At 40.1% G+C, this 23,956-nt stretch overlaps 1 protein-coding gene across 1 annotated transcript in view; it reads left to right on the forward strand.

The window, feature by feature from the left end:
• The first annotated feature begins 5,405 nt into the window (after positions 1–5,405).
• Positions 5,406–23,956, forward strand: part of LOC107549223 (zinc finger protein 804B-like) — a 109,580-nt gene continuing 91,029 nt past the window's right edge. Inside the window, exon 1 of the mRNA XM_016230224.1 lies at positions 5,406–6,238. Within this exon, the coding sequence (XP_016085710.1) occupies positions 6,125–6,238 (114 nt within the window). The 5' untranslated portion in view covers positions 5,406–6,124. The remainder of the gene's footprint in view (positions 6,239–23,956) is intronic.

Raw genomic sequence — 23,956 nt, forward strand, 5'->3', positions numbered from 1 at the left:
ATTTCATCAGGATATATGAAAAAGAGAGAGAGTGACAGGAAATGGAGAGCAGATAGAGTGAAGGGGTTGGATGAGTGTAAGAGATTAGGAGACGAGAACCCAGCTGGGGGCAAAACTTAGAAAGATTATATCCAGTAACTCATGAATACAGTTCAAAGAGCCTTTTTCTTTTAAATGACAGACAAGTCTTTGCTTCATAATGATTGCATGGGCATCTTTTCATAATGGGAATTGGTATTTGGTATTTCTTCTTTTTGAAATGTACACAAAAGAATTTGTGACCTGGAGATAATGGCACATCAGCAGTTCAGAGTGCTGCTGAAGCACACAGTAACTTCAGTGGCTCCTGTGCACGATGATAACACATTTGTGTTGTATACTTGTGCAAAATATTGTTTCATTGGTAGAGAGCGGGTGAAAGAAATAAATAGTTGCATTTACATTTAAAGTGTTTAGCAGATGCTCTAATCCCTACAGAAGTTCACATATGAAACTGATTTGATCAACAGATGGCAATTTGTAATTTACAATGTAATCTGCTAGGAAAAGAAGTGCTTCCTGTGCAAATACAAACAAGTACATTTAAACCTTATACAGATACAATAAAACCTTGTTTAAATAAGCCAATGCAAGATTTGCTTACTTGGGTAATCCATGTATTGTTGAATGAGAAAGTCTTGAGCCTGCAAGTTGAAAAAAAAATCACCTTCACAAAAGCTCATTAAGATCGATTGAACCAATTTTAGGGCAATGTAATGACCAATTAGCCTTGCCTGATGGCACAGTATAGTCTATTGAAGTCAAGACATGCTGACTTGCATCTATATTCCAGACCTCCAGCTAAAAAAAGGTGTTGCTTTAATTACCCTTAATTACAATGAATTGTTTCAGGATCTCTCTCATCCTGAGGAGCTTCTCTGGTTTCAGCACCACAGTCAGTGGACAGTGCCAGTCAGTGCTCCCTGCGGGCCAGCATTACACTTCTTATTACTTTTTCAATGGTTTTAAATTACTTTAATTTGCTACTGTAGCATCTGAAAGAGTGTATTCATTTAAAATGGCAGTTTATTGTAGTGCAGTTGCTAATTATGTGCTGAGTAGGCCTATACTACTAGTTTTGGGCAAAGAAATGCAAAAATGTGTTTCCTGTGGTAATGTCTAAATCGGCAGGTTTTATTGAAGTCAAAATTAGTATTTTATTTAACTATTTCAACCTGGATGGATGGACCACCTAATGTCATTTTTAAGGGCCAGATTAAGCATGCAGTGTGCAATTTATACAATATTATACTTACATATATTTATACTTTCAGGGGGATTGACATTTTTTAAAGGGGTCATATGATGCTGCTAAAAAGAACATTATTTTGTGTATTTGGTGTAATGAAATGTGTTTATGCGGTTTAAAGTAAAAAAAAACATTATTTTCCACATACTGTACATTATTGTTTCTCCTCTATGCCCCGCCTTTTTGAAACGCGTTGATTTTTACAAAGCTCATCAGTCTGAAAAAGCGAGGTGTGCTCTGATTGGCCAGCTATCCAATGCGTTGTTATTGGCCGAATACCTCAAACGTGAGACGGAAATGTTACGCCCCTCACATACTGTTGATGCCGTGTCCAGCCGGAGCGATGAGACATAAACATTAAAACACATTACAAACGAGGCATTTGTTGCATCCAGTGGGGACATTAATTACTGATTATAATAACTTATACTGTCTTTTTACATGTTGCGTTGCATTGCATCGCGCTGCGTAAACATAAAACTCTGTCTGCATTTGTGATCGGAGAAATGACAAACAGCAAGTGCTACTCTACTGCCCAGCATTTGAATCATCAGTGGCAACGAAAAACACAGTGGCCTAGCGTGAGGGGAAGCCCCGGCTTAGCGTGCGCTGAGGCCGGGATAGAGTGAGCTGAGGCGGGCTGGACTGGTTCCCTCAGCGACCAGCACAGATCAGCTCCAGGCATGACGAAGTGGATATCTTCCTCTTTTGGGAGACCAAACAAAATAGTTTCGCTTTCACAACGCAACACACAGCGTCTTCAGGACTTCGCTGCAGCGTCAACAATACTACAGTGAGAATAAAAGTTATGCCTTCTTTCTTTGCGTGAACATTTGGGAGGCGTTATGCAAATCTTCCCAGATCGTGACGTAGGTATGTGGGGGTGTGTTAGAACGAGCCGTTTTAGGTAGGCGTGGTTAACTCTTAACTTTTATAAAGAATATCTCTTTGGTTTTGAGACTTTAGTCTTTGCAACTTTACAGATCTTCTTTATGCACCAAGAGCTTGTAACACTCCAAAGAGAAAGGAAAAATTGAAATCGCATCATATGACCCCTTTAAATGGAATTTAATGAACCCTTTTCACATTTCCAGGGGGTTCACCGAAGCAGAAGTCATCATAGTTGGGTAAACTTCTACAATGGTGAACAGAAAGTAGGCCTACAACAAATATAATTTTTGCGCTCTCATTTGCAAAAGAGAGAAAAAAAATCTATGATAGTGTTTCTAAAACCATACAAAAGAGGAGAAAATATAGACACTGGTCGGAATAGATAAACATGTCAAATTTGCCGTCACTCTCTCACTTACACTTATGCAGCAGCGTTAACAGTTTTAATGCACATTAAGGTAATATAACACAAAGTGTTATAAATGTACATTAAAGGGGTCATATGATGTTGCTAAAAAGAACATTATTTGGTGTAATGAAATGTTTATGCGGTTTAAGGTTCAAAAAACACATTATTTTCCACATACTGTACATTATTGTTTCTCCTCTATGCCCCGCCTTTCTGAAACGCATCGATTTTTACAAAGCTCATCGGTCTGAAAAGCAAGGTGTGCTGTGATTGGCCAGCTATCCAGTGCGTTATGATTGGCCGAATGCCTCAAGCGTGTGACGGAAATGTTACGCCCCTACCATATTGTGAGGATGCCCGTCAGGTTGGAGCGATGATTCAAAAATATGAAAACCCATTATAAACGAGGCATTCGTTGCATCCAGTGGGGACATAATTATGGATTATAATGACTTATATGGTCTTTTTACGCGTTGTGTTGCATCGCGCCGCGTAAACATAAAACCATGTCTGCATTTGTGCCAAATGACAAACAACAAGCCCTACTCTACACTGCCCAAAAAAACTCTCTTTAAATATAAAAAACGTACTTACAATCTGTGAGTCAGAACAGCCGGCATTGTAGTCTACTCTACCAGGATCAGGAAACAGTCCTCCATAAAATGTGCTGCACACATCTGAATACTTGGGTTGAAGTGTTCTGGAACAGTGTTGTAAATACAACTTAACTACTGATTTCTAGTCGTGTCCATTTTTGGAAAGCCAAACAAAGTAGTTTCGCTTTCACAACGAAACACAGCGTCACACACGGCGGCCTAGAGTGAGCGTTGGCGGTCTGGAGTGAGCTGAGGGGCTAGAGTGAGGAACGGCCGGAGGGCTAGAGTGAGCAGAGGCGGCGGGCTTGACAACGGCGCGGCCGGTGGATTTGACGAAGGAGGCTTGCGGCAACCACATGTGACGACCCCGGGCTGAACTCTGCTTCATCCATGGTGAAAGCCGATATGGCAATCCACAGCGCAAAGTTGTTGTATTTCCTCAGCAACCAGCACGGATCAGCTCCAGGAATGACGAAGCGGATATCGTCCTCTTTTGGAAGGCCAAACAAAGTAGTTTCGCTTTCACAACAAAACACAGCGCCTTCACGACATGGTGGCGGCAACAACAATACTACAGCGAGAATAAAAGTTACACCTTCTTTCTTTGAACATTTGGGCGGCGTTATGCAAATCTTCCCAGATAGTGACGTAGGTATGGGTGTGCGTGTTAGAACGAGCCATTTTAGGTAGGTGTGGCTGACTTTTATAAAGAATATCTCTTTGGATTTGAGACTTTAGTCTTTGCAACTTTACAGATCTTCTTTATGCACCAAGAGCTTGTAACACTCCAAAGAGAAAGGAAAAATTTATTTAATTAAAAAATGAATTAAACATGCTAGATTTACGATGTTAACAACTGTTGAAAATAGTCATCACAGTCTGTGAAAAGCTCATCTCAAAATGTTTTTTAGCAGTAACACCAAGAATATTTTCAATTTTTAAACAAAACCCAAACGTTTTTACGATATAATCTATGAAAATTTTAGATGAAAACATGTCAATATCAGTGTTTTGACAGTGTTTCTTACCAGTGTTACCTCTTCAAGCGAGCTCATTTATTTTCGCAAGCATCAGTTTAAAATATATAAAATACACTAGTCTACATTAAATCAATAGGTTTCCTGACCCTAGTAGCTTATCAGTGGTAACTGTCAGTTAATGTACATATGGCAGAAATGTACGGAAAAATAAATTAAAGACGTAATCAAACAGACGATGAACACTATTAACAGCAATTATTATATGATGCAATCAAACTTATAGCAAAATGTGGTAGTTCTGTATGTTGTTTCAGGGTTGGCATCATCTGAGGTCCTCTGAGGGGTTGGCATCATCTCTTCTCAGGTGTTCTGGATCCAGACTGAAGCTTGTGTCAAGGATGTCAATCCCGTGGCAAAAACAGAGAAACAAATAGAGACATAATTAGCATAGCTGCTGTTCCAACCAAGCAAAATTGATTTGTTTAATCCAAGCTAAAGAATGATAATGTGCATATCAGATATAACTGCAGTAAAAGATTATGAGATGCATTATTTGAATGCTTGGCCAAAGAGATGTCTTTAATCTAGATTTAAACAGAGAGAGTGTGTCTGAACCCCAAACTTTTTCAGGAAGGCTATTCCAGAGTTTGGGAGCCAAATGCGAAAAAGCTCTACCTCCTTTAGTGGACTTTGCTATCCTAGGTACTACCAAAAGTCTAGAGCTTTGTGACCTTAGGGAGCGTGATGGATTGTAGCGTGGTAGAAGACTAGTTAGGTACACAGGAGCTAACCCATTAAGGGCCTTATAGGTAAGTAATAATATTTTGTAGCTGATACTGAACTTAATAGGTAGCCAGTGCTATAATATTTTCTTGACCTGGTAAGGACTCTAGCCGCTGCATTTTGGACTACCTGTAGCTTGTTTATTAAAGATGCATGACAACCAGCTAGCAGTGCATTACAGTAGTCCAGTCTAGAGGTCATGAATGCATGAACTAGCTTTTCTGCATCAGCATCATGACCCTCTAAGATTAAGTGTATTATTTGTAAGACAATAGTTACCACAGATTTACTAATTACAGATAGATGATAGATAGATAGATATTAAAATGCTTACATGTGTGTGAAGGGGTTTTCTTAACGCACTGATTGCATTGCAGCGCCAAAAACTGCCCACGTTCCGCTGAAAGCTTCTTTAGGCTACTCTCCCTCAAATCCCCCCTTAGCAGAGAGAGAGAGAAACAGAGGAAACCTCTGCTTTACACTCATTTGGACTCGGCTCAGAGTGCGGATCGTTTCGGCGCAGGGAAAGAGCATCTGCGATCGGACATGCAGCAAATTCGTCAGAGACCGGTCATTTGAAGACGCGCGTACTCGTTTGAAATCAAGCGAGCTAAAACATAACTCAGATTAAAAAGTACCACAGTAATGAATTAGCACTGGAATGTCTATTTTCCCATCACTCTACAGACCTGACTTTTTGGAGGCTGTTTGAGGAAGACATGAACTCAGTTGAAGTGTTTCTTATACTACTGGATATAAACAATAATGCTAAACGCTTGAGTCTGTGGGACTGAAGAGTAACTCCAGAGCAACATCCAATAACGACGTCTGGGCTGGAGAGCAGGTGCTTGTCTCTTCTTAAAGAGGAAAACAGACAGAGGATGTGACACGAGTATTTCCTTGAACAGTGATTTCCTGAAAGACACTGAATCACCACACTAAATCAGTGTTTGAATCAGACACTGAAACAGTGCTTCCGATTAGCAATCACAGCAGATTCGTATTTTATCGGCTTGTCCTTGTAACGCCGTCCTGTACTGACTGAAGCGACCGGACCAGCGCGCAGACCAGCGTCCTCCGGCTTCTTCCGCTCGGTGTAACCCCTGCGAGATCACCTCCAAACTAACTTGATCGCCTGGCCGTCCCTGGAGCCCGCTCATGGGTGACGCTGGACCGGATGGCGTGTTACTATCTTGTGATCAGCTCCACGCACCTCAGCAATGGCCACTACCGGAGAATCAAAGGAGTTTTCCGGGGTCCGCTCTGCAAAACCACCGGAGGCGAATCACCGGTAATAATACTCAATCGTTGCTTTTGTTTATTAAAGATATCAGCACGATGCGCTATTAGGAACTCATTAAGCACACTTTATTGATTTGTATTGTGATTACGTTTTAGTTCCCAGTTGTCTAAGTTAAAGTATGTTTATAAAACGCATGTGACAAAATCTGGACATATACTTACGTGGGAACACCTTTGAATGAAATGTAAAGAAGAGAGGATTTAATGACCTATGAAACTCATGCCATCAACATGACCTTCACTTGTAAACTGCACTAGACAGTGAAATCCTAAAAGCATTTTGTTTTATGTAGTAGGGATGAGGGAGTTTACTGTATGTATGCAATGCGTAAAGCATCACTCTATATATATATTAGATGTCAGGCTTGTGAGTCTATGAGGCATTTGTGACTTTATTGTGCTGTGATCACAGACCCCTGACGCTCTGTTAACAGAGACTGATGGCAGGTCTTGCTCTGTTGGGCTCAGACTATTGAGCTGTATGTTAAACTTTGACCTAAAGCACTGTTCTGGTACTAACCCACCTATGGATGCCACAACACCGTGCTTAGAAGCTTCAGCAACTGATTGGGAAATTCACTGATGATCCTAACCATCCTAAAACAGAGTGTGTGTCTGTCATATTTGAGGTTGTCACCAACACTAAAAACTACACTAAAAACAAAAATTTGGTCTAGAAACTGTTTTCACTCATAAATTGCACAAATAATTACAAAGAAACGGCAAGTAACACATTTACAATTAAATACAATACAATTAAACATGACATTCTGACATGAAGTAAGATGACTAATTCTTTTTCTTCATAAAAAATAATCCAATAATCTTTCTTTTATTTACAACATAAAAAATGACAGGGTACACTGAAAAAAATTGGTATAGTATTTACTTTGAAACAGTTTCACTCAGAAATTGCTTGTAAAAAGGCAAATGGCATATGACAGATTGAATGTAACAAAATTTTAGGAAGGCTAAAAAAATTTTTTCTTGTAAACATACAATTTTTTTTTTACAACTTTGAAAAATCATTTAGCTGTATTTGTCATCCATATGTATGTATAATTCTTTGGAGGGCATCATTGGCCTCTTCTGCTGATGAAATTGTAGTTGTTTAGTCAGCATATTGAATGACTTTAAAGTCTCCATTTGTTGTTTTATGCTTCAAAAAGAACGCACAGCTAATCAGAAATTATATGAGATGAAATGAGGACAAAACAGGATGCTTAGTGCTTCTATAGCCAAAAGAGAGCAGATAGAAACAAGAGGTGAGAGAAAACATTTTTGTCTTTTTCTGGTAGTTTCACCTGCCATTTCAGCCAGCATTATAATCCATTCCATTCACATGCTTAATTGAGGCTCTGCTGTTGTATGAGCCTAAACTTTGTGTCCGGTCCAGGGAAATTATATATACTAATGAAGACTATTACTTGTTCAAAACCCAGCATACACAAATTGAGACTTGTACCTGTTGTACCTTGTGATAGGTAAGTGTGTGTGTGTGTGTTTTCTACTTGGTCTGCCCGATAGGACGGACAGACAGTGCAGGCTGATTGGAAAGAAGCTGGGCTCAGTGGTGATAGTTTTGATGGGTAATTTCAGAGCAGGTGTTGTGAAGGGTGCATTTGCTCCAGCTTAAATCAGAGTGCCATGTTCACTCTAACTCAAAGCACGAGGAGGACACACACACACACACACACACACACACGATCACGCAGGCACATATTCAAACATACAAAGATGGCAGAATGACATGCTCGGGATTCTCAGCCGCTCTGGCTGACAGCCTCTGTTGTCTTTCATCACATGCACATTAATAATTGTTTGCATATGTTGCAGCGATGTGCTCTAAAAATGTCAGATATGCAATAAATCATCTAAGCTTTGCTAAATGTCTTTAACATAATAATCCGGGCACTATACAACATTTAGGGTGCTTTGTGTAAAACGATTAGGAGCTGTAAGAAAGCTGTGGGAACTGTTCTCATTTATAGAGGAAGAAACATTGGTGGTGATTCAAAAAATGGGCATGTCATGCTCCAGTTGTTCTCTAGCCCAGCACTAGAGGGCACCTCACTGGTGCAAAGTTGTCAGGTTTTTGTTCAAGGTTCAATGAAGAAAAGGAAAAATCTAGATTAAATCACATGGCAGGTCATGGGTCTTGAAATGCATTTTTAAAATTATTTTAGAATGTTTCCTGAGGTGCACTTATAATCTTAGGATACCTTTTTTTCATAAAAAATGGTCATAATTTTGATTATAAATGGTCATTTTCAATTATAAATTTAGATTTGATCGCTCCATTGGAAGGGGCGTGTCTTCTGTGAGACTTCACTGTAAATGCCCATTGCTATGATTGGCTAACATCTTTGCATATGAAATGAGTATTACATGTGAAACTCTCTTGAAAGTTGTTGTTGTGCTTTTACTGTAACAGCTGCCAGTGTTAATTACAGCCTTATTCTTAGAACTACTCCTGTAGCATCAAATGTTGCAGTGCTTCACTGGAGCCGAACACAGTCATGTCTACAGATCATTTCCTTATAATCTCCTTATTGCAACGTGATTTCACCTATATTTTTATTATAACTAACCTAGTGAAAACACAATGTAAATAAGAGACTCGTTGAGCAGTGTCAGCTTTGTCAATGATTATAAAGGGAGTTTAGGTGAAAATGCAGAAATCAAATCACTGGTAGACTGAAGATACGATTCTCCCCATTTCAGATCCGGAAGCTTCAGAAAGGTAGACAGAATAATTCATATTTTAAACTGGAGGATTAATTTTGAGTTTTGAAACATGAAGTATGTTTTTATTGTAGAGTAACCTGTTATATGTGTAAATATCAAGAACATTTTGATTCTCAAATTTAAATTATGAATTGAAGCAGAAACATACATTATTAACATTTTTACTGTCGCTATTCCAGAATATTAAGAAAGTTTTAAGTCCTGCATGGACTCAGTCTTCCACATATTCTGTAGTTTATAGAAACAAATGAATTTAAAACATAAGTACTGGACACCACAAGGCAAAAATTGTACCCTATCTCTTCGTTTGACAGCACATTTTGTGAATAGAGGCTGTTCTCTATCTTCCTTCAAAAAAAAAAAAAACATGCCGCAGCTGAGCCACAGATTACCTGTGTGCAAAGATTTTGGTTGATCTGCAAACGTCAGCTTTAGAAAAAGCTAAAAAAATAATATTAAATTAAATTTTGTACTGATTTCTCTAACGAAGTGTATGCAAAACCCCACTATTAATTTTGTACCTACAATAATCGCAGAACTTTTTTCCTTTCTTTCTTTTGGAAGCTCTTGCATGTATGAATTGCATTTTTTTATGTATTCTTTGATTAATCCAAGTTCTCTCCCCTCTAGACCAGAATACATTGCCATAAATGAGAGATTCTGTGCAGATTCTGCTCATTAATGTCTTTAGAACAGCAAAAAACAGCTGAATCTTCCTTTGTTTCCCATGGCGTAGTAGCCTTAAGACCAAAACTAAACCTTACCGAAATGTTCCCCATCATTGAGTCTCCTGTTTAACTCATTGAACTGGAATGTCTCAGTCTCAGTGAGGTGTCCCAGAGTAGTTATTTGGATCAGCTTTCCGCTACAGCAGTCAACACCTGTTCGTATGCCCTGTGGTTCAGCCAGTACCATCAAGCTCGTCTTATGGGGCTCCATCTCAGCTTTTTGTGGAGAGGCTCCAAGCAGATCTTATGCTGAACTCGCTCAGTATCTGGGTTATTCCCTCTCACTCCGCCCATGACGCTGTGTGGATGTTTGATGTTGAGCTGCAGCAGGGACCCGGTTTGCATTCCAAATTGCCATCTCCCACCGCATTTTTAAAACATGTATGCCACTGAAGAGGCATATGTTGATAGGTCTGCCAGCATGAGTGAGACACAAATGCACAATTTATGTGCAGAGTCAATGAGTTTTAATTAGTTCTGAAACATTGTAGCTATTGCGTTAGAGTGAAGGGGCTTGTCGGTTTGTGCTAGCTGCTGCTGAGATAAAGAGGCATTTCTTCATTGGTTTGTGTGCATTATATTAAGATTTTTCAAAAATGCAATTTTTCAGGGGGATCACCCGGTTTTTTTCTTTGCATTTATTTAAAATAGAAATCTTTTGTAACATAATATGTAGGGATGTAACGATTCACTCAACTCACGATTCGATTCATGATTCGATTCACAATTTTTTTTTAACAAAATGAAATTTAAGGCAAATTATAAATTAAATGTGTCCTTTTATTATTGCTTGGACAAAATGCTGCACATTTCTTTGTGAAATTGAAATATAACACTATAATAATATACTAATATAGCACTTGCATATTATTGCTCTTTTGTTGATTTTGATTGCTTCTATTGTCCTTATTTGTATGTCGCTTTGGATAAAAGCATCTGCTAAATGACCAAATTTAAATATAATGTAAATGTAAATAACAAAACTAAATTTAAATTTTAAAACAAGCCCCAAATCAAATAAATACAGTTGTGGTCAGAATTATTGGCATCCTTGGTAAATATGATCAAAGAAGGCTGTGAAAATAAATCTGCATTGTTAATAATTTTGATCTTTTATTAAAAAAAAAAATCACATAAATCTAACCTTTCGTTGGAGAATAAGAATTTAAAATGGGGGGAAATATCATTATGACATAGAGAAAAACATTTAATACACATTGGACACAATTAACGGCACCCTTTTATTCAATACTTTTTGAAACCTCCATTTGGCATAAGAGCTCTGAGTTTTCTCCTATAATGCCTGATGAGGTTAGAGAACACCTGACGAGAGATCAGAGACAATTCCTTCATCCAGAATCTCTCCAGACCCTTCAGATTCCCAGCTCCATGTCGGTGCTTCTCCTCTTCAGTTCACCACAATAATTTTCTATAGGGTTCAGGTCAGGGAACTGGAATGGCCATAGCAGAAGCTTGGTTTTGTGCCCAGTGACCCATTTTTGTGTTGTTTTTAAGGTTTGTTTTTGGATTATTGTCCGGTTGGAAGATCCAAACATGGCCCATTATAAGATTTCTAACAGAGTCAGTCACTTTTTGATTTTTTTATCTGTTGGTAGTTGATAGAATCAAAGATGCCATGTATCTAAACAAGATGTCCAGGACCTCCAGCATAAATATAGGCCCACAACATTAAAAATACAGCAATATATTTAATTGTACATGGGGCACTTTTTATCCCTGTGTGCACCAAACCCATCTTGAGTGTTTGTTGCTAAAACGCTCATTTTTTAGTTACATCTGACCATAGAAGCCAGTCCCATTTGAAGTTCCAGTCGTGTCTGACAACAGAATATGCTGGGGATTGTTTTTGGATGAGAGCATTTTCTTTTCTTGATTTTCTTTCTTGAAACCCTCCCAAACAACATGTGGCGTAGGTGCTGTTTGATTTAAAAAAATTTTTTTAAAGGTTTTCTGACCCTGAGACTCAACCATTTTCTGCAATTCTCCAGCTGTGGTCCTTGGAGAGTCTTTAGCCACTCAAACTCTCCTCCTCACCGTGCATTAGGACCGAACGAGATGAATGAGATGCAGATTCACTCTCTGCCAGGAGGTGGCGCTTAAAGTGTTTCCTTGGTTTCCGCTGTAAACAAAGCAGCGCTGTACTTATGAACTTTAATATGCTTTATACAGAGGCAAGATGAAAAGGAAAAAATACCATCTAAACTTTTCTAAAGACAGTAAGTTCCCCTCAGACATACATTCATATAAACTCCTACACCTAGCTGAATCGCGATTTGTTTAGCATCTCAACCGATTTGAATCGTCACACATTTAAATCGATTTTCAACCAGCTCGCGGTTAATCGTTACACCCCTAAATAATGTCTTTATTGTGTCTTTTGATCAATTTACTGCATTCTAGTTGAATAGCAGTATTTTAATAATTTAAAAAAATAATATATGTTAATGGATCCAAACTTTTAAATGGTGGTGTATATTTTTAATAAAAATGTTTCACTTTTGTTATAACTAACATTTAAACTGTTTTCCACAAAATGATGTGGTCAAAATGCATATCGAAAATAATGATTAAAATGTGCACTCCTAGATAGATAGCACTCTGTGCTTTCTAGTTAAGAGCTGCCAGAGAAACTGTTATCTGTGATGCCACAACTTGCATTTTGACACAGTACCAAATAAAGAAATTAATTAAAAACGAACAGGTGCTCCTAAGTTTCTTTTGGCCCCATAGGGCTGTCATGTGGAGAGGCAGTTGTCCAAGTGCACACTACAAACACACACTAATGAGCGTATACTGTAGTAGTTTTTTTTTTTAAATTAGTCCAGATATAAGATGACTTAGTTGCTTTATATATATATATATATACAGTATCTCACAGAAGTGAGTACACCCCTCACATTTTTGTAAATATTTGATTATATCATTTCATGTGACAACACTGAAGAAATGACACTTTGCTACAATGTAAAATAGTGAGTGTACAGCTTGTATAACAGTGTAAATTTGCTGTCCCCTCAAAATAACTCAACACACAGCCATTAATGTCTAAACCGCTGGCCACAAAAGTGAGTACACCCCTAAGTGAAAATGTCCAAATCGGGCCCAAAGTGACAATATTTTGTGTGGCCACCATTATTTTCCATCACTGCTTTAACCCTCTTGGGCATGGAGTTCACCAGAGCTACACAGGTTGCCACTGGAGTCCTTTTCCACTCCTCCATGATGACATCACGGAGCAGGTGGATGTTAGAGACATTGAGATGCTTAATAGGGTTTAGGTCTGAAGACCTTTACCCTCAGCTTCTTTAGCAAGGCAGTGGTCATTTTGGAGGTGTGTTTGGGGTCGTTATCATGTTGGAATACTGCCCTGCGGCCCAGTCTCCAAAGGGAGGGGATCATGCTCTGCTTCAGTATGTCACAATACATGTTGGCATTCATGGTTCCCTCAATGAACCGTAGCTCCCCAGTGCCGGCAGCACTCATGCAGCCCCAGACCATGACACTCCCACCACCATGCTTGACTGTAGGCAAGACACACTTGTCTTTGTACTCCTCACCAGGTTGCCGCCACACACGCTTGACACCATCTGAACCAAATAAGTTTATCTTGGTCTCATCAGACCACAGGACATGGTTCCAGTAATCCATGTCCTTAGTCAGCTTGTCTTCAGCAAACTGTTTGCGGGCTTTCCTGTGCATCATCTTTAGAAGAGGCTTCCTTCTGGGACGACAGCCATGCAGACCAATTTCATGCAGTGTGCGGCGTATGGTCTGAGCACTGACAGGCTGACCCCCCACCCCTCAACCTCTGCAGCAATGCTGGCAACACTCATACGTAGGGGGTCTGAATACTTTCCGTACCCACTGTATATAGATATATATATATATAATATGGGTCAATGACGTGACGCCTACATTTTCTGTCAGATTGCATTTTTTCAGTTAAAAATTGGTTTAAATGCATAAAAAAGCTGCCATATATATGAAGGACCTCTCCCATGTATGAACTCACTTTAACTTTTCAAAAAATATTAGTTATTTGTAATATTTCTGTTATTCAAAGTGTCAAAATATCATGTGGTGCGACAGTCCGGCCATAATTTTTTTGTAAACGTCTTTGAAATTACCCTACATTTATTCAGATTAATTTTATGCACTATTTGGCATGATTTCCAAAGTGTTTTGTAATCCTGTGTAAAATTGCAAAGCATTTGTATTTATATTTCCATCATAATATACAAACAAACTGATAATTTCCATTTTATGAAATATCATGTGGTGCAACCATCAAGGAACTACCATTTTGGGACTTTTATGTTGAAATCCATTCAAAGATAGGACTTTGTATCATATACCAATTTGCTAAGGACCCATGGAAACATCAAGCAGGTTTATAAGTCTCTTTCAAATTTGGAAAAAAAGAACCTTTTTAATGGCTGGTATGTAGTTGCCACATTTGGATATCATGTGGTATGACCTCAAAAAATAATGAATATTAAGTTATTTCTGCAAGTATTTATTTTCATTACAAATTCCATAGTGACCTTTTGTGGGAAGCTAGCTTGTTTTGTTTAGGTGGCCAATTCTGTGCTTGTAAATTTTTACTGAATTTGAAAACATCATGTGGTGCGACCACTGCAGAGTGTTTTCCATTATAGATATATGTCCCAGATTGGCTTTTGTGCTTTTATATTAAATTGATGGTTTATATACATAAAATATCTTATTTTAGTATAATTTGGAATAGATTTTTATGCAATTTGGGTCATTTCAGACGGTTTGTTTAATCTTTGGACAATATGAGAAAAAATGCAAAAAAAAAATTATTCAGAGCATGTCATTTTAGTTGGGCAATTATGCATTTATTAGTAATTTATTATTTATTTATTAATAACTATTTAAATCTATTCTGACAGATTCCACTGCCAAGCAAAGTAAAATAAACACTCACCATAGACATCATGTTAATTCTGACCCTGCACTCTAGCACAAACTCCAGATGTCATTTTCTACTATAAGAAAGATGTTCATGTTGTTATCTCAGAACCTGAGCCAGCAACCTCCCCCTACTCTAAATTGACCTTTCGCAAAGACCTGCCCCCCTTAGTTACTGTTGCTACGTCCGACAAACTATGGCACTTTTATGCCATACATCATGTTCTCATACATTGAAAAATACATCACGGAGCAAAGAGGACACCGACAATGAGCTGACAGACAAGACAGAGCTGGTTACTTTTAGTATGAAACAAAGTCTCAGTGTTCAAATTTTGTCTTTAAAAAAAAAAAGAAATTCAAACAACAAATACTGTTTTGTGGCTCTTTAACGTGTTGTGACAGATCGCTGTGGTGCCTCAGTTCAAGTGGCACATGAACTGATCATCTCTTCATCTTTGCTATTCATAGCACGAAGTAAACATGAATGAACATCAGAAGGTATCTTGTTTCAACCGTGAAAAGATGTCAATACAATATTTTTCAAGTTCAAGTCCATTAACGTTAATCTACTCTCCTGTCTGGTTTGTTTGTTGGACAAATTACGGATTCTGCATTATAATATGTCAGACTGCCTGCTAATCAAACTCCCGGCGAAAGGGTCAAGTGAGCAGCCAAAATTGGGCAAAGTACAGAAATAACTGGGGCTAAAGAAATGCCTGCAGTTAATGCCATGCGCTGCACTTTTCACACGTGTCTTTAAATATATTTTTAATGATATAAGGTCTTTGTGTCATTTGGAGCAACCACTCATGTGGTGCGACCAATAATAGCAATAACTGTATTAAATAAAAAATAAAATATCTAATTTCTGTGGTTGAAATTTGAATCACTGCTACAGTATGCTTAAGTGAATGGTATTTTTAAAACACTTTTATCAGTTTTATGCAATTTACAGGAAAAATAAGTCTGTTCCCTTTCAGTCGGTCACGTCGGTAACCGACGAATTGGGATCTCGCTTAGAGAGACCAATCCACTTCGAGTGTAAACTAAACCAGCCAATGCACATTGGCATGTGATGATTGCATCCAGGTGCCGCCGGCAACATCGTTCTGCTCCTACCAAACTGCTTCGTGTGTGACGAGTCTAGCGCGCTCTCGGGAGCTTTTTGTGTTGGCGGACGGCGCTTTAGCGGTGGTCGTTCCTGTGTCGAGTGGGTTGCGCACTTCAGGCTGGACTACCCCCTGTCGTGCTGCAAACGGCCATTTCCCCTGTGCATCTCAGCACGTAAAAGAGCATTTCCCTAAAAGAGCCAATTTCTCTAAAAGAGTACAATAAGCGGGCGCGTCTTTGTAAAGACGACGGATCGTCTTTTTAAAGATGCCGTTTCACCCGTGCATTTCTGGGTGCGGTCGTTACCTGGTGCCAGGTGATGGTCACGATCGCTGCCTCACGTGTCTGGGCATTAAACACGCTGAGGTGGCATTCGTGGATGAGTCATGTTCCCATTGCGGGAAGATGACCATCTCGGATCTGCAGGCCAGGCTCCGTTTCCTCCAGGGGGGTGGAGCTCCATTGCCTCTGCCGCGATCGGACAACATGGCGAACGCCGCGTCCATCAACCGACAAGGTGGTCTGCGCTCCCGTCGCATGCCGTAACTCACCCGCCACCTCCTCCTTTGGAGTCAGAAGGTTCTGAGGTCACTTCGTGCCCTTCACATTCCGGGTCTGCTCAACCGTATGGCCGACGAGCTGTCATGAGCTACGCTCCCGGGAGAATGGAGACTCCATCCCCAGACGGTCCAGCTGTTTTGGAGATGTTTCGGAGCCACTCAGGTAGACCTGTTTGCCTCTCCAGAAACCTCTCACTGCCAGTTGTTCTACTCCCTGACCGAGGGAACACTCGGCATGGACGCATTGGCACACAGCTGGCCACGGGGCCTGTGTAAGTATGTGTTTCCCCCAGTGAGCCTTCTCGTACAGATGCTGTGCAAGGTCAGGGAGAATGAGGAGCAGGTCCTGCTTGTGGCGTCGTATTGGCCCACTCGGACCTGGTTCCCCGAACTAATGCTCTTCGCGACAGCCCCTCCCTGGCAGATTCCTCTGAGGAAGGATCTACTGAATCCGAGACGGGGCGCCCTGTGGCACCCACGTCCAGACCTCTGGAAACTTCAAGTCTGGTCCCTGGATGGGACGAGGAGGTTCTAGGTGACCTACCCCAAGAGGTAGTTGACATCATCACACCTGTTCATCGAGTGATGTTCTTCTCACCAAGAAGACGCCCGATCAGGGTAGTGCTTTCCTTTTTTCAGCAAGGGTTGGAGTGAAGGCTGTCTCCCTCCACCCTTTAAGTCTATGTCGCTAAAAAAGAAAAAACGAAAGCACTACAGCAGGGCCCATTTAAGCCTTTGCAGTTAGTCGAGTTAAAGTTTCTTTCAATGAAAACTCTGCTCCTGCTTGTACTGGCCTCCATCAAGAGGGTAGGGGACCTGCACGCATTTTCGGTCGACGATTCGTGCCTAGAGTTTGGGCCGGCTGACTCGCCGGTAGTCCTGAGGCCCTGGCCCGGCTATGTGCCCAAGGTTCCCACTACTCCCTTCAGGGATCAGGTGGTGAGCCTGCAAGCGCTGCCCCCGGAGGAGGCAGACCCAGCTCTAGCTTTGCTCTGACCCGTCCAAGCCTTGAGATGCTACGTAGACCGGACACAAAGCTTTAGGACCTCAGACCAGCTCTTGGTCTGTTACAGAGGCCGGCAGAAGGGGAATGCCGTCTCTAAGCATAGGATGGCCCACTGGATTGTGGATGCCATCACCCTGGCTTATCAGGCACAGGGTGTGCCCTGCCCGCTCAGGTTGCAAGCTCACTCTACTAGGAGTGTTGCATCCTCCTGGGTGCTGGCTCGTGGCACAGATATTTGTTGAGCTGCTAGCTGGGCGACCCCCAACACGTTCGCTAGATTCTATAGCCTTCGTGTGGAGATGGTATCCTCCTGGTTTCTCACCTCAAATGGGTAGAGGTGCTGAGAGGCCCCGGTTTAGTGTCGGCCTGCTAAAGCTGCTCCAGAGTGTCCGTACTGTAGGCCCTGTCGAGCTCCTCCGTCCCCTCGGCTGCCAGACGTGGCGGAACGTCCGGCGCCAGGCCCTCGCTCGCTGAATCTGTGAGAACCGGTAGAGGGCTGGTTCCATATGTAGAGGCCTAAGTGGTTCCCATATGTGTGAAGTCCACGGTATAGCCTCAGAGCCCGTGTTTCCCCGGCAGACTTCTGCCATTTCCATGAGGGTTACAATCACCTCTAACCTTCCATATGCACCTAAACGGATGTCATATGTGTAAGCGCTTCCGAAACCTTCTTCGGGAAGGATGGGGCTTCCGCAACGTTCCCGTTCCAAGTGGAATGGGTACGTTTTCCCAGTGTTATCCAATCTCACTGAGTGGGTAGTGCTATGACAACAGTGACTGGTCTTCTTGTTTTGCGAGCCCCGGCCTACACCACAATAGGGGCGCAGGCGGCTCGCACAGGACACTGGAAGGGGCAGCATCCATGGCGCTTTGGTAGGGATCCCAATTCGTCGGTTACCGACATGACTCGGAGTGACCGACCTGAAGGAGGGAACGGAGATGTCCCGTCGCCACGGTTGCTGTACCACCGCTGAGCAGCCGGGTTACCGGCTCGGCTCCTCAGCGAAAACATGGTATGCGCTGCACCGGCTGCCTTTTTATGTTCACGCTGTGATCAGCAGCAGCTGGATGCAATCATCGCATGCCAATGTGCATTGGCTCGTTTAGTTTACACTCTAAGTGGATTGGTCTCTCTAAGCGAAATCCCAATTCGTCGGTCACCTACGGGACGTCTCTGTTCCCTCCTTCAGGGAATGAGGGTTACATATGTAACCGAGACGTTAACTACATTTAAGAAGGCAACTCTGAAATTATAGAACAAAAATAAGAGATCATTATTTACAAAAACTCAAATTAAATGCAAGTACTTTGTTTCTAAACACTTTAATTACTGAGAACATTTAAAAAAAAAATGTTAAGTATGTTAAGGAAATTATTTAATTTTAATATAAATCATGGTCGCACCACATGACATTTTTTTTAAGGCTACGGCCAATTCATCTAGATGAAAAAACACTAAAATCACTTCATTTTAAATTTTAATATGAATTTGTGTACACAACATTCTTAATTATTAATTTTTTTATTATTTAATTATTTACTTCATTATTATTATTTTTGGTATTTTAAAATTGGCCTGTCGAAAATCCTTATACGTCAATGACCCATATATACCGTGTATGTATGTATGTATGTGTGTATATATATATATATATATATATATATACACATACACACTATAATATACACTTTCCTGTCTCAATGCACATGAAAATCGCCTTGGCCATCATATTTACTCAGTTTACAAGCTTGGATATCTTTTTTTGGCATGTGATTTTGTGGTTCAGTGTTACAGTATATATATAACGTTATAGTTAGTGCTGTTATATGGCTCTAAAATAAGTTGTGTTTCGAATGTTTAAAGGTTAATTTGATACTTTATTTGTTCTTACATCAAATTTGATTTGATCTTACATTGCAAATGGCTTACTAATGATTCCGGATATTCTGCTAATGAGTGGCTACTGCTGTACTTAGCTCAGCTCTTTTTGAGGAGCGTTAGCGCTGTTGCTGTGCTAATGGAGTGTAGCAGGCGGCGTTTAATATTCAGCCCCAGGCCCGGGCGCAGCCGTCCTCCGAGCTTGCCTGTCTGAAACTCTTTGTGTTGGGGTCCTGACGTTAACACGGCCAGGGAGCTCTAATCACACAGGAACGCTAATGAATCACTCTCTCCTTTCGGCTTACGGTGCAGAAAAATACAAACAAAAGCATGCACACAAACACACAGACTTCACTTAACACACACACAGATGGACCCTTTTCACTTAAACACATTTGTGGGTCATTTCTGCAGTGCTAATTTGCCCGATTAACTGATTAAATGCTTTACGAGAGTCTAATTAATCAAAGAGGTCATCCTACATTTGCATACGCACAGCGGCACATAACAGCGGTTCCCTGTGCCTCCAGTCTTTTTGCTTTTAAGCTGAAAAAAATCCTGACATAGCGTGGGAGGAAGTAAGAATAGACGAGAATCCATTGTTTTCAAACCGTAGGCAGAATTGGATGTTCATTAATGGCCCTCACTTACTGTAATTATGCAATGAATTAAAAGAAAGGTGAGGTAGAGGATAGAATGAGAGAGAAAGAAAAAGTGTAAGAGAGAGAGAGAGCCTGAGGCTGACACAGCTCAAAGTATCTCAGCCTCACACTGTTTTAACAGGGTTGGTGAAAGGCAGAGAGAATGACAGAATGGGTCTGGCTGGGTACTAGAAAATATAGTCTAAATGGCTTGAAGATTTTCTAACATGTTTGAAAGCAATTTATCCAGGCACTCAAAGGCCATTCTAATCAGGGGGAATGATTGTTAATGGCCTGTAAGTGTTTCTAAATGGGTCTAGAGGAGAGAGAGGGAGGGGGACAGAGGAACGCATTCACATCTGTCTCTAAGGTGCCTTATTCACTCTCTGTCTTTCCAAGAAAATCTTTTCTAATAACAATGGTTAATGATAAGCTTCATTTGAGGAATGAATATGAAGCTGATAAAGCAAGAATATCATTTAAATTATCATCTCAAACCACCGATCCATATCTCAGTCTTGCGTTGTCCGAAAACCAGAGGCAGCTGACTCATGTAGTAAAAAAAAAAAAAATAAAAATCTAATTTGAATCATATTCAAGGTGCCATTTTCCCCTAAAATATATTAAAATAGAAACTGTAATTTGTAAACATTAAAAATAACATTTATTTTATTTTAGATATGTTAGTATGCTTGAGGTTGTGTGTTCTTGTGTTGAGTAAAAATCTTCTCTAGGTGAAATTGGGAGGCCAGTTACTATACAGTAGTTGTAACAGTGAGTTGCTACAGTAAGAGGTGAAGATGCCGTGACGCCGTGTTGCTTCAAGTGCATCATTTTGCACACCGGATGCGCACATTGTAAGCGCTTCGTGTTAAAAACTGCAAAGCACAAATGGAAGATAAATTTATGTGTAGTGTATTATATCTGTGCAACAGTTATTGAGCCTTTCTTTTAACAGTTTTAAATTTCAGTTACTGTGCACGTTAAAAACTATTTATAGTCTTTTCTATGCCCGTGTTTTGTTCTCACAGACACCCAGTAGCAAGTAACAAAATAACATTAAACTCCGGCAAGAAGATAAAGTCCTTTTTGCAAAATCATAGACATGTATTTACAAATCAAGTATAATGGGAACACAGAATGATCTTGGAGAGAGCTTTACCGAGCTGACTGCTGTAACCGAATGCAACCAGGGTTTAAAGTCTGAACGAATGACTGACAGCCACAGCAGAGAAAAGAGTTTGTGTTTACTTTAATGTAAGGGCTTAAATATTCATAAGTAGCTCACATTAAGCTATCGTATGGCTTCAGAAGTAACACAGAATAATTCGCACAATCGGGGAAAAAAAAAAATCTCGGATTTGGATCGGCCCTCTCTGACCGATACCCGATCCGAGAAAAATGGCACTATCGGAGCCGATACACGATATGAATATCGGATCGGCGCATCCCTAGTAAACAACATGGAAAACGTATCCGCATGGTGCAGCTGACACAGAACAGCATACGCTGTTTATGTTCAGTGGATACTCTCCAAAATGGCGCTAGGGTGATGCGGAGATGAATTGTTCAATAAAAATATTTAGTTTTTTTTTTTTGGTACAAAAAGTATTCTCATAGCTTCGTAAAATTACGATTGAGCCCCTGATGTCACATGGATTATTTTACCAATCTCTTTGCTACGTTTCTGGACCTTGACCATGGTAATTATATTGCTGTCTATGGAAGGGTTAGAGAGCTCTCAGAATGCATTAAAAAATCTTAATTTGTGTTCCGAAGATGAATGAAGGTCTTACGGGTTTGGAACGACATGAGCGTGAGTAATTAATGACAGAATTTTCATTTTTGGGTGAACTATCCCTTTAAATATCCTGTTACAGATAAATCTATTATCAGCCAGTAATGTATATGATAAGAAATGTATCCAATAAATTGTGCATCCCTAGTATGCTTACATCTCACCTTACTGTTTTTATCCCAGAGCTATGTGTCTTTATTCATGATTTGTGTGTCAAGATGAATTACTGTGTAGTGGATCACAATTATGTGTGTGTGTGTGTGTGTGTGCGCGTGTATATTGCTGTTGTTGTGAATGTATGCATGAAGTTGTTGTGGAGCTCTAATTTTGAGTACAAAGCTGAGGAGAAGCCATCCATTGAGAGTACTAATTAAAGCCTGGAGATTTTTCAGGGTGTTCTGACATTTAGCCACACTACTGCAATAAACAAACTTCAAGAGAGAGGTTTTTATATGAGTTATGTTACCTGTCACTGTCAATGCAGCTGCTGATGTACTCGATGAACTAGAAGATTTCTACAGAGAGATTCTGTGTGTGTGTGTGTGGATTTTAGTGGGCGATGAAGAAAGACAAGTGAGAAGCCAAGGAATACAGTGATGGTACAACAAGCGAGCTAATTTTAATTCAGCTGATAAGTCTGTAACGGGGTAAATTTAATATGGCGGAAACAAAATAATATCCCTCTGACACTTGGAGAGTGGAGGGGAGACTCATTCTCCGTGTTTTTCACCACCCAAAACAGTAGAATGAGAGCCAGTACTGCATAATAACAGAATTATTCATGCTTTCCCTTTCCGTTTCCTTCTTGCAGACACCAAAATAAACTACACTTCAATTTATTGGGCCAATCCCAAACATTCCCTGCTCCAGCAGAACTGCTTTGTCTCCCTGGACACTGCTTCACCGCAGCTGTTTTCACGATCTCTTATGCACACGTTTCTGAGGAAACCCGTTTACCTCAGAAGATATTTCAGTGGTTATTAGTGGATGTAGGGAACAGTAATTGCATTGTCACAGCAAGCACCAAAAAAGCATACAGGCTCACTAATCAGCAGTTTAACTACTACATCAATCGCATTATCTCTGCTCTGCTATCCATTAAGCATCTCGACTAACAGTGCTTGATAATTTATTCGTAGATGGGAGTCTGGGTACAAAATTAACTCTCGAAAAGAACCAAGTGTGAGTAAAAATGGGCTTTTACAAGTAAATAAAATGGAATGACTTGCCAGTTGGCTTGTAGCCTTATAAGGGAATAAACAGCTAAATATTGTTATAGTGACATTACACATGCAAAATACAGTTTTATGGAAAATATTTAGGGCTGGTAAATTTTCAAATCTTTTTTGAATAAAAATCTGCTAAGAGTAAAGGTTTGTTGTTATGGATTTTTATATAAACGTTAATGTAATTAAAGGGGTCATATGATGTGATTTAAATTTTTCCTTTCTCTTTAGAGTGTTACAAGCTCTTGGTGCATAAAGAAGATCTGTAAAGTTGCAAAGACTAAAGTCTCAAATCCAAAGAGATAAAAGTTAAGAGTCAGCCACGCCTAACTAAAACAGCTCGTTCTAACACACCCCCACATATCTACATCACTATGTAGGAAGATTTACATAATGCCGCCCAAATGTTCACGCAAAGAAGAAGGCGTAACTTTTATTTTCGCTGTAGTATTGTTGTTGCTGCCGCCGCCATGTCGTGAAGGCGCTGTGTGGTTCGTTGTGAAAGCAAAACTACTTTGTTAGGCCTTCCAAAAGAGGACGATATCTGCTTCGTCATGCCTAGAGCTGATCCGTGCTGGTTGCTGAGGAAATACTACAACTTTTTGAACACTGTTCCAGAACACTTCATCCCAAATATTCAGATGTGTGCAGCACATTTTATGGAGGACCGTTTCCTGATCCTGGGAGAGTAGACTACAATGCCGGCTGTTCTGACTCAAAGACTGCAAGTACGTTTTTTATATTTAAAGAGTTTTTATATTTTATATATTTAAAGCAAGTTTTTTGGGCAGTGTAAAGTAAGGCTTGTTCTTTGTCATTTCTCCAATCACAAATGCAGACATGGTTTTATGTTTACATGGCGCGATGCGATGAAACGCAATGCGTAAAAAGATAGTATAAGTCATTATAATCCATAATTATGTCCCCACTGAATGCAACGAATGCCTAATCTAATTAATTACATGATGTGTCGATTCATTATTCTAATTAATCGCAAAATACATTCAAGAACAGTCAGAGAGTTGTTGTGAAGCCACTCCTTCGTTATTTTA

Source organism: Sinocyclocheilus grahami, unplaced genomic scaffold (assembly GCF_001515645.1).
Source record: "Sinocyclocheilus grahami isolate Dianchi unplaced genomic scaffold, SAMN03320097.WGS_v1.1 scaffold366.1, whole genome shotgun sequence".
NCBI lineage: Eukaryota > Metazoa > Chordata > Actinopteri > Cypriniformes > Cyprinidae > Sinocyclocheilus > Sinocyclocheilus grahami.